The sequence below is a fragment of the Nothobranchius furzeri genome, chromosome 11, assembly GCF_043380555.1.
Source record: "Nothobranchius furzeri strain GRZ-AD chromosome 11, NfurGRZ-RIMD1, whole genome shotgun sequence".
Taxonomy (NCBI): domain Eukaryota; kingdom Metazoa; phylum Chordata; class Actinopteri; order Cyprinodontiformes; family Nothobranchiidae; genus Nothobranchius; species Nothobranchius furzeri.
This window is the reverse complement of record NC_091751.1, coordinates 56,842,536-56,854,423: the sequence shown is the minus strand read 5'-3', so window position 1 is coordinate 56,854,423 and position 11,888 is coordinate 56,842,536. Positions and strand designations below refer to the sequence as shown.

Sequence of the window (11,888 nt, the reverse complement as noted above, 5' to 3'; positions counted from 1 at the left end):
TCATATGGCTAAATGTCATGTGCCACTAAACATACTGACCATCCATCCATTCAAAGCACATTTAACAATCATTAAACAAGAAAAATGATTTCCAAGAAGCTTTGCTTGATGTTCATAAAAATGTTTCATTTATATTTACAGAGCAAAACATGTCACAATGAACAATATTTTATTCATTTTTCCTTGTTTTTGGCAAATAAGATTATTTTTCAAATACTACACAATGTCGATAACCATTTTCAAATACAGAGTGTGCAGCACGAACACTGTTTAACGGCATTTCTGATACACGATGTAAAAACTTAGTTTACACGATGGCAGAAAACAAAGATATAATACATTACTTCTTATGATTATCCTTGTTTTCTTTTCACAATGCAAGAGCACTGCGATTAGAAAATGAGCAAGATAGTGAAATGAGTGTAAGTACAGTTTTCCACAAATGGAGGCTTAATCAGAAACATAAATATTTTTTAAAATTACAGCAAACAAATTCTCGATTTGTTACCAGCAGCACAGCAAGATCTACAGATGAAATAAATATGTGGAATCAGAGTAAACCACTGCAAATCTGAGTTCTCCTGGTCTGATGAGTTGAATATAAAAGTGTTTTTTTAATTTTTATAAGTTTGAGAGCAGCACAATATGAAATGATTGAACTAAAGCAAACATCTAGCTCCATTTCATCTGCTGGGCTAAACACCTGCTTTACTTACACCCAAAAAGGACTCAGAGGTCATTTATTAAGATTAGCTTCAAACTGAATATCAAAAACGATTATGATGTCTAATAATGCCAAAGTGAAAGAAGCCATTGGAGGGGTTAAAAGAGAGAAAGGAAGAAGACTCAAACCACTTGAACAAATTTCCAGCCCCAAAGGAAATTTTCAATCTTCAACACTTCAACAGGTAACGACCGGTCGGAACAAGAACAAGCCACCAGCTGAAGTTGAAACGGGACAGTCAGTGTTAGGTGGTCTTCACCAGGTCGTAGACGTGAATGTGGACATCGTCGTCATATTTTATGTAATACACAGTGGGTTTCGCAGGGACCTGGTAGATGACTAAGCCAGTCCTCTTCAGGCCGTTATCTGTGACGTACTCCACCTGTTTACCCACAAGGCTCTCTGGCTCCTCACCTGGTTTCCTGTCAGCTGGGAGAAGATGTTTGTTCTCTGCAAGATCAAAAGAGCAACATATTAGTATCAAATGTCACATTTGGGCTGCATGGTGGCACAGTGATTAGCACTGTTGCCTCGCAGCACGAAGGTTGCAGGTTCGAAACTCGGCTGCGGCCTTTCTGCGTGGAGTTGCGTGTTCTCCCCATGGATGCGTGGGTTTCCTCCGGGTACTCCGGTTTCCCCCACAGATCACAACATGCCCTATAGGTTATAAATTGTAAGTCGCTTTGGATAAAAGCGTCTGCCAAATAAATAAACATAAACATTTAAAACCAGCTGAATAGAACACGTGTGCTATGGTTGAGCGATATGTACAATTTTTCCAACTAATGTGTAGGTGGTGTTTAGACGTTTTGTGGGACTGACACACTACACGCAGCAATACACCAATCACAAATTATCTTAATTTGTTCACAGGAGCAGACCAGGAGTCCTCACGTGAGTGATCGCTGATTTTCAGAAATTTCATTTGCTATTTAATGCGTCAATCAACAACATACTGCGCCACAACTGGTCTGAGTTACGAAAGTGAGAATGGGGGTGGCACTTCTGACCTATCGGCCAATGGCTGATGATTTTACACATTTTCAGATGGGCAAAGTGTATGAAAGACCTTGGCCACTATCTCATGTAGATTAGCCTGTGTCAGAGAATTTATGTCTCTGCTCGAGGTCAGAAACGGGACATTCATGATGCTACATAGGTCTAAAGAGAAAGGTGAGTAGGGACTGGACCTTTTTGGTCTTGGTCCTTAGAGTTTGGAATATTCTGCCTTTAGACATCAGCCAAGCTCCCGCTCTAACGATTGAAAACATATTTCTACTCACTAGCCTCTCTCCAGAGTGCACAATAAAAGTCTTTTTCACCATTATTTGCTTTTTATTTATTTGTGTTTGACTTCACCTGTATCCTACCGCAAGAATCCGGTCTAATGATGGATGATATATGTACACTGAATGTTGCAAAAAAGACTGATCTGACCTGGAAGTATGTAAATTCCCATCTGCAAGACTAATTCAAAATTCCTCCAGCCACCCGACCTTAATGAGTGCCAAATAAAGTTGTTAAATTAGAATGGAAGAGCTGAAATTCTGCACAAAATGTTCACAAAAACTACCCTGAAGCACACTCAGAGGGAGACTATGTAAATGAGTGCTGTTCTTTTCCTCCCACCTCTCTGGGAATGTAAAATCATCAGACACACACAATCTCACTCTCGTTACTGCACCTGACTCTGGCAGGACACGCAGGTCTCCGTCCTTATAGTCGTCCCACAGCTGGTACATGTACAGCACCGGGTCCTTCTCGTAGGTGATGTAGTACCAGTGGGTCATGATGGGCGCTCGGGACAGCACCATACCTCGCCACTCGTTTTTCTCCCCGTCCTCCTTCTCGAACAGATGTTCCACTGCTCGACCCACAAGCTCCTCTGCCCCGGGAGGCACCTTGATCTTATTGTTTACTGTCAGAGAGAAGGGATCACTCTAATGAGAATGAATATTTCACCGACCCTAAACAGATAAAACAATGCATACATGTTTAACTGATTAAAATAAGAGCTTACTTAAATCTCATCAACAGTCAGTAGAAAGAAGCCAGACGTGTTTGCACCCTATATCCTTAAAATTCACCAGTTTTTTTTTTGTTGTCTTTTAAACATTAATTCTGGTTAACTCATTAATTGCCATTGACGACAAAAGTAGTCATTTTAAATCCAACCGTTCACTGCCAATGTCATCATTTGCATTGTTTTTACTATGTGGGCGTCGGAACGAGCCCCCGCACCGTGAGAACCAACATCCCAGCTCTAAAGCCGATCTTCATCTGCGTACGTCACGGGTCACGTGATCAGGAAGCAGAAAACCCATGTGTTAGGAGATCGTTTTGGGCCGCTGCCGTAAAAAAAAAAGTGAGGCGCGACCCGGAAAAGCTTCTGCCGATCACAATTCGACAACGGATTATGAAAGAACGGATAACGCTTGAAACGCACTGATTCTTCCTGATGTAAGAGGTGAGTCTCTGCTTTGTTTTGGTAGTTTTGGCGTTGACATCATCCTAGAGTGCAACATTCTGTGACTCTTACAAAAAAACTGTGAAAACGCTGAAAAACGCTGGCAGCGGAGGGCTTTTCTGATCAGAAAACGGCGGGCAGTGAATGAGTTAATTAAGGTTGTTTATTCCTCTGGTAAAGATATAAATGAGTTTGTTTCAATCCATAGCATCAGTGAGCTGTCTATTAAAAAGAGATGATGAAATAAATTCATTGATTCTTCAACTGAATGAAAACGCAGCGACTTATTTTACCAAAAAGTGCAGGTTAACAGACTCCAGATGTGATCAAGGTGGTCCAAAATCTAACTCTTTACAAAGCTGGTAAAGTTGGGAGCCTGGATAACTTAGCTAGTGTTACTTCTAAGGTACTGGAAAAGATATTGCTTGATCGACTTTCTCACTATATAACAACGACACACCACCAGTTTGGTTTTACACCCAAGATGGGAAAAGATCTGTGTATCTATGTCTTGAAGGAAGCAGCTCATCTTTATTTGAGACAGAACTCCTCAGTGATGATGGGGTTTATTGACGCATCTAAGGCATTTGATCGGGTCAACCACTCTAAGCTTTTTTGTAAATTAAGTGAAAGAGGTGTCCCTGATAGCATTGTGAGGATTTTGGCATACTGGTATTCTAATCAGACAACGCAACTTAAATGGAACAATACCACATCAGCCCCCTTTGGTGTTAACAACGGGGTGGGTCAGGGAGGGCTACTGTCACCTGCTCTGTTCAACCTCTACATGGATGATTTGTCAAATCAACTCAAGAAATGTAAAACTGGATGTATGATTGGTAACAATCTGATTAATCATCTCATGTATGCTGATGACTTGGCCATCATTTCGCCCAGCAGTGCTGGTTTTCAGCAGCTGCTAAACACATGCTCTCAATATGGGCTGAACTACGATGTGCAGTTTAATACAAACAAAGAGTGTTGTGCTGATTTGTCAAACCAAAGGGGATAAGGATCTTTGTTTCCCAGACTTCTACTTGGTCGACAAGAAGATAAGTGTCAGTGACAAAGCAAAATATTTGGGTCACATCATCACAGATCAGCTCTGTGACAATGACGACATTTACCGGCAAGCCAATATTTTGGTCGGGAAATTCCATGTGCTCTGATAAGATAAAAATCCACCTTTTTATGGGCCATTCCCATCTGTACCGGGTCGGCCCGGGCCGGGTAGCCCCCGTCGGCCCCAGCCTGGCCCGGTTGATTCCACACATCCTTGTCTTAAGCCCATGTGGGCTGATTCTACCCACCAATCAGAGGCTTGCTCTAATGGAAGGTGTGAATTTGCTGTCAGCAGTGGGTGTGTTGGCCCTGGTCGGCCTGAAGTAGACCCCCTCGAGAAGAGGGCTGAGAATGAGCCTTGGTTGGCCCGGAAAAATACCAGGCCACCCAGATATGTAAACAACCTAAGCTACCCGCCCGGGCCGACCCGGTACAGATGGGAATGGCCCATTAGAACCTACTGCACATATTTGTATACTGCACCGTTGTGGTGTAAGTATAGGAAAGCCAGCTTGCATAAGTTTAAAGTAGCCTACAATGATACATTTAGGACTCTGCAAGGGAAGCCTCGGTCCTGTAGTGCAAGTCTTTCATTTTGTAATGCTCATGTCAGGACCAGTGTTGGGAACGTTACTTTAAAAAAGTAATTAGTTATAGTTACTGATCACTTTGTCAAAAGAGTAACTCAGTTACTAACTGAGTTACAAGATTTAAAAAGTAACAAATTACCAAGAAAAATAACTACTTAGTTACTTTTTTCATTAAAGCATGCAAGAATTACTACAATAATGAAATATAAATGACTAATGACTGGAACATAATAAAATGTATGTCCAAATGTTTTTATAAACCTGAATAATTTAAATAAATAAGCACTTAACAGGAGGAACTACTAACAAGAGCATTACACTTATCTAGACTACTAAAAGGTCACTGTGTGATATTTAACAAGACCCCAATCAGCTAAAATTTAAAATTGCAAATAGAAACACCTGTAAAGCTTCCCGAGCCTTTAAATGGTCTCTCAGTCTAGTTAAATTACCGAAATGAATGTAATTTTGCACAGCATTTTAATTTTTCCAGCTTCACATAATTGTGTGTTTTTGGCAGCATTTCTGTTGCTGGTAATCTAGTAACGGTTAAATAAATAAATAAAATCCTTTAAAATGACACTAGAAGAGGCACAAGCCTGAAGGAGGACTCACATTTACTAACTTGGGTCAGACCCAAACACAGAAGAGCTGAAGCTGGGTGGTAAACACACACAGGTAGTTCTGATAACACCTGAGCTCCATGACGTCTGAGACTGATGCATCAGTGTTACAGCGGGACTAAAGACATGATCAGAAACAGGTTACAGCTGGATGATCTAGGAAGGTAGAAGATCAGGACGTCTGAGCGGTGAACAGGTGAGCAGACCTTCAGGATATCCCGCTGTCACGCTAAGAAGGGCACGGCTGCAGACCCGCAGATTCGCTGCTGCATCTGCACGTCTTCCTCGTTCTTCACGGGCCGTGATGCTCTTGGATGAAAACATCTGCCTCTTTAGCTCCTGATCAGCTGATGACAGCTTCAACACACCACGCTGCTTAACGCACGCATGTCCTTATCAGTAACAGAAACGATCGTTTTGTTAAAAGAAGACGGTAATTAATTAGTTTGCTCGTTACTGAAAGAATTTTTTTTTTAATTAACGTGGTTATTTTAAACAGCGTTATTCCCATCACTGCTCTGTTGTGTCTACAGAATGCAGTGACTGAGACCGTGAGGGTCTCCGCCTACCCGGCCAATCATCATCGTGTTTGTAAGTGCGTTACCGACACCTCTCTCTCCCTGGCTGCAGCTGAAGTGTGGCGGTCAGAAAGCCTCACACTGTTGCTCAACGTTCGACAAGCACATAGTAACGCACAACCTTCCGTCCCCAGTAACGGTAACGGCGTTGCAACAAAGGGAAAAGTAATTAGATTATTCCGTTACCTAAAAAAGAACGCCGTTAGTAACGCCGTTATACTTAAACGGCGTTACTCCCAACACTGGTCAGGACCTTCCAAGCCATAATGAGGAATTTGATGTACAGGTTTATCTTGCAATTGAAGAACTCTAACAACAGACTTGTGCAGATGCTGGTTGATCCCCATTTTAGTGCAGTGCGTTACCAGTCATCCATGTGGAGACAATGGTATGCATGTCTTTTATAATCTTTTGGATCGTTTTTATGTCTCTTTTTTAATGTGGACCTCGAGTCCGATAATAAAGTTGAATTGAATTGAATAACTCCTCAGGTTTATGATCTGAAAATGTAGCACTCACCAACTTTCTCTGACAGAACCTGAAGGTTAGACACCCGGTTATCTTTGAAGAGCTCGATGCCATAGATACAATCAAAGCCGTCATATTTAACCATGTAGAGAGAGCTGTTGACGGTTAGACGCTCCAGAACGGTTCCTTTCCACTTGGTTACATTCCCCTTCTCCCTCCAGGTGTGCTGGATCCTACGGCCCAGAAGATTATCAGGGTCTGGATAGAGGGTTGATGCTGAGCTTTCACTCAGCTCTCCACTGCTACGCTTCCTGTATCAATAAATAAATGAACACAAGTATACTTAAAGACATCTGTACCGATAAAAAGAGCAATTTTATGGACTTTTATTGCAGAGGATCAACAAATCCTCTGTCCTCAACAAGATGCGAAAAGGCAAACCACCACTAAACAAGAGATAAGCTCTCAGGAGATATGTGCACTTTAAAGTCAAACATAAAACATGTTTCTTTTGAGTCTCATCTTTTTCTCTTCCATGCTCCCTTTATTGCATCTAATTACAAATTTATTAACAAAGGGGAAAAATAAAACTCAGCCTATAAATATAAAATATTGCTAGCATCACAATAAAACAACAGAATGTGAGGCTGAATTCCCAACAAGCAAACCAGAATAATGATGTTGTCCCTTTAACAGCTGGGAATGTTAGAGAGAAACGTGGAGGAGTGTTTATCTGCAGCAAAAAGGAGGTTTGATCTGACGCAGAAAATATGCTGTGAGAACTGAGGCTGGTCTCCCCCGCTGATATTGAGGATGCTTTACTAAAGAGAATGCAAACATTTTCTTTTTTTCCCCAATTATGGAAACATTTATGTTTATTAATTCTTGATCATGGACTCAATCAACTGAATGTAAATGTATTGCTCTAAGAGGAGGGGAGACTGATAACAATGTCCTCACATTATTACAGTGCCTGGATGGAATTACTATAAATATTGGATGATAAGGATTTTTGCTGAAAACAATTCAAAGTCAACAGTGATCTCCCAGAATTTTCTTGTGCTTTTTCGCCACAGGTCGTGAAACCCGGAAATTGGGTTCTGATGAAGGTGCTGAAGCGTAACAGATGGGGCAGCTACAGGTCCATTCGAAGTACTCCTCATTACTCCTACTGCTGTGAAGATTGCTAAGAGGCCATCTTGGATTCATCTATCCCACTGCAAACTCATCAACGACAACTAACCGCTCTAGCGCGGCAACGAAGTCCGACTACAAAGGGGTGGACCACCACTAGGGTGCCGTCTCTCAAACCCAGTGAAGATAAGATCAAGGTAAGATAAAGATCTGCTTTGAGCTTGTTGGGTTCACCACATTGTTGATGTTGGTGGTCGCACTCATGGCCCTGCACTTGGGCCGCCTCTCAGCACCTGATGGAACAACTGAGACAGCAGCATTTGAGAGGGTGCTAGAACTGCAACTGAAACGACCAGTTGGGGCTCCTCCCTGACCGCACATCTACATGACAACATAACCCGCATCCACCTCGGCTGAAGACCTCCTGGGATGCTGGGAAAGGATAATCACTTCAAGCACCTGCACCCAAACCTCCAGACTGGTTTCACAGTCAAAGACCTGAACGACTTTTCAGGGACAAGATTAGCTCCCTGACAATTGGACAACCACCTCGACACGCCACGGAAGGGCCCTGAAGTCTTCCTATTGAGAAGTTGAACTTTGCGCTTCATGTTCCGATCTACGTTATTATGCTCCGGACCTGGACTTCAAGGTACTCATCAACGTAAGACTGAAACCATCCTGATCAACGGAAGAGGATTCTGACTTCCAAACCCTATTCTCCAATCGGGACACTCAGCCCACGGACAAGCCCTTTGATGAAGAACGCCTGGTTTGCCTCAGCTCTGCCATAGTTAGAGCTACATAAATTAATATTACACCCTCATTTTTCCTCCTTCACTGAAAGACTCGTCTGCAACTTGGAGCTTTAAACCAAATTCACCTGACGTTTCAATACACTGTATTGATGTTTTCTGTGTATTATATGGTTTTGCTGACCCTTCCCAATCTCCTTACAGGAACTCCCATAAGTCGTAGAATTGTGCATCACAGTAAATTTATTTCAATATGTATAAAATAGTTTTCTTAAGGTTATAATTGTGTTGATTTAGCTGATTCTATTCTCTATCTCTGTGAACTGCTGTAAGATATTATTGTCAGTTGCGTTTGCCTTATTTGTGTTTGTTACCTTATTTGTTATTATTTTGCTGATTTTTGTATTGAACTTTGTATGGAATGATTCTTTGGACAAGTTAACAGGATTGAGATTACAATCCGCAATATACATATGACTGCAGCACCTCATGCTGTGTTTGCCTTATCGTGTTGATTTTGACCCATTTATATCTGACTGTAGTGTTCATTACTTTACTTGTTATTTTTCTTGTTTTGATGCTTATCATTTTTTGTCTAGAATCGTGATTGATGTAGCTTTCATGGATGATGGTGGCTTGTTATGTCAGTGGATAAAATTCCTTATTACTTTACCTATTTTGCTTTCCTTATTTGGTTCTGTTTTGTTTTGTTGGTTATCCTTTTCGGATAAACAGGAGGGAAAGTTATGGAAAAATTAATGTTTATCAATTCTTGATCATGGACTCAATCAACTGAATGTAAATGTATTGCTCTATGCCTCTCTGCATGCTCACTCATTCAGACACACCCACACATGCCACACACACCCACACATGCCACACACACACACACACACACACACACACACACACACACACACACGCGCACACACACACACACACACACACACACACACACACACACACACACATTCTTGACTTCCCACACAGAGGCAATCTCTCTCTCTTTCTCTCTCTCTCTCTCCTCCCACCTCATAAATAGTCTGTGACCGGATGTTCGGTACATTTTGCCTCGAGCATCTTGCCACAGTTATAACTGTTTGACTTGTTGATCATTGTTTCCTTCTCTCTTCACTATAGGGAAATGGGTTGATACAATCCATGACATCCCCCCTTTGTTGAACATTGCCTTCAACCGCTTTCACCTTTCCTTAAGTTTTATGAACTCTGAAAACAATTGTAAGAAATTACATTCAAAACACAAGATGGGATCATTTTTTAAAATTAGTTTAGATTATTTATTTTTAATAGCCTCCCTTCGTTTAACCCTGTTAACTGTAACTCCAATTGTAGTTTAGTTTTTTTTTAACAAACTTGCAAATAAATACACAAAACATTTATATGATTAAACAGAGTTTCTCAAACTTTTGGGGATCCCTGTAGCCAGCTTCGCCATTTATTTATTTTTTTCTGGGGGAGGTAATCCTTTCGCTGGAAAAACTTTGGTTTACGTCTTGAACTAATGTTGCTTTGTAATGAGATGCCTCTTTAACCTGCTTGGCTTTATTGCTTCATTTGCTGCACATGAATACACTCAACACATTTTGGTCTTCCATTGTTATTTTCGATAAAGCCAGACTCAAGATAAATGTTGTCATACTTCTAGTTTCAGCTGGTTTGGCCTTTCACATTACTTGATCAAATTTGTCTATTGTGCTAATTAGACATGCCTCTTATGATCCCACTACGTGTGTTTCACGGACCCCCAATTTATGGCTAGTTTGAGAGTCACCGTGATAAAAGGTCTGAAACTATTTAGACCCATTTTAAATGTGCTGCCTGCTTCAAACTGAATTTATCTAACACCTGAACTACATAAATAAATATATCTGAAAGAATCATTAATAAAATAAACACAAGAAGTTATTCATAAGCATGAAAACAAACTATTAAAATTAGTATAATTAGCAAAAACCTACCTTCCCCGTTTCTTTGACATGTTTCCATAAATTCACGCAGTCCTGAGAGACACAAAACAACTCAGTCAGTGTACAGAATAAAAAAAAACATTAGACGAAACAAATGATTTAAACAACGTTCGGTCTGTAATTATAACTAGACTAACCACAGCCATGCAAAGCAGCCAACAGAACCGGATGTAAACAAGCCCGCTGTGAGAGGCGGCAGACTGCTGCTTACATATTTATACAGCTAACTATGTGGCTAATAAATGTCTAACTTCTCTCATTAGCAAAGCTGTCGGCTGTCATCCACAACAGGAAACGAAGATAAATCTCACAGCGAACAAGCAGCAGGACTAACACTTAGGCCCAACTACAGCTAATGCGTGTAACCAAATAGGAAATAGTTCTGAAAAACTGTCTGCTGCATTTTTGTACATAAGCTAGCCGAACAAAAGGAAATGCATCGCCATGTAGGCGAGGTTTGCACCACTGCGACAGCTACAAGAACAGAGGGAAAAGAAGAAATGTCCGAAATAAGTGACTTTGTATTCATTATGTTCTCGACTTCAGCGATAGTCGGGAGCTAACAGAAGAAGCTGTGTCCTACCTGATCAATAATTTCACATGTGTTTGCGTGTGCAGACCATATTCCTCCACCTAACGTAGGCTACACGGAAGCGCAAAAGATTATTTTGAAAACTACAAATACCAGCAGGGTGAGCGGCTCGCGCTGCAGGACTTCCGGTCACAAATGCGTCATACACCCAAGCACTATTTATTTACTTAATTCGTGCAGGTAATCATACTTTTCTCGATATATTGCTATACATTTAGTTTCTTTGTGTGTTTTAGCATGTTTGTCGTTTATTCACTTTTACTTAATTCAACTTGTACATCTGGACTAAACAAGACTTTGAAAATCCTATTTTTTGGTCAACAAAACTGTCGATGAACTTGATTGTATTTTTTCGCACTAGAGATTTTCTTCTATTTGAACAAAAAGTTGGCAAATGTATGTTTTTATTTATGCATTATATTTATGAATGCTGCACAGACAGGCCAGACAATAAACTTTTACTTTCACAAAGTGCCACTGCATTGTTAAACCCTAAGTAATTTTAACTGAATCCTATTTCTTCTCTATTTTGTTAAAATCATTTCCTCTATCAAACAAATAGCTCAGTAGGCCTTTTTGGTTGCTGAAGTGTATAAATCAACCACAAGATGTCATACTAAACACAAATTCTCTGCCACCAGCTCCGATAACAGCCCAATGATGAACTGAGCAGTGTGGAGAGTGAATGAACCCTGGTGCCTGACTGGTAGGATTTTCTAAGGGGGTGGGGGGGAGACTTGTTTATCTAGGGTTAAACTATTTGTCAACAGTGTGTGTGTGTGTGTGTGTGTGTGTGTGTGTGTGTGCGTGCGTGCGTGCGTGCGTGCGTGATATGGTAGAGGATGGGGAAAAGGGGAGGGGGGGAGGTCTAAATAATTAGAATAAATCAGAAACTAAGAAAAAGTCA

The 11,888-nt window shown here is 40.9% G+C and overlaps 1 protein-coding gene across 2 annotated transcripts; it reads right to left on the bottom strand.

Moving 5' to 3' along the window:
• Positions 1-588: 588 nt before the first annotated feature.
• On the bottom strand, positions 589-11,078 carry LOC107384102 (spindlin-1). 2 transcript variants are annotated; one of them, XM_015957160.3, is made up of 5 exons: positions 10,973-11,078; positions 10,381-10,422; positions 6,564-6,823; positions 2,409-2,642; positions 589-1,174 (listed from the first exon to the last, which is right to left on the bottom strand). In XM_015957160.3, exons 2-5 carry the CDS (start codon positions 10,398-10,400, stop codon positions 969-971), a joined length of 720 nt encoding a protein of 239 aa, XP_015812646.1. In that variant the 5' UTR covers positions 10,401-10,422; positions 10,973-11,078; the 3' UTR covers positions 589-968. The 2 variants fall into 2 exon arrangements, with proteins under 2 accessions (XP_015812646.1, XP_015812648.1); XM_015957162.3 differs by lacking the exon at positions 10,973-11,078 and adding an exon at positions 10,527-10,632.
• Between the last annotated feature and the right edge of the window lie 810 nt (positions 11,079-11,888).

Bases quoted from the DNA above. Each gene is read 5' to 3' on its own strand.
- LOC107384102 (XM_015957160.3), bottom strand. From the start codon at position 10,400: ATGTCAAAGAAACGGGGAAG. The intron at 6,824-10,380 runs GTAGGTTTTTGC...TTATTGATACAG, and splicing joins ATGTCAAAGAAACGGGGAAG to GAAGCGTAGCAGTGGAGAGC. The intron at 1,175-2,408 runs GTGCAGTAACGA...TTGATCTTGCAG, and splicing joins GCGTGTCCTGCCAGAGTCAG to AGAACAAACATCTTCTCCCA.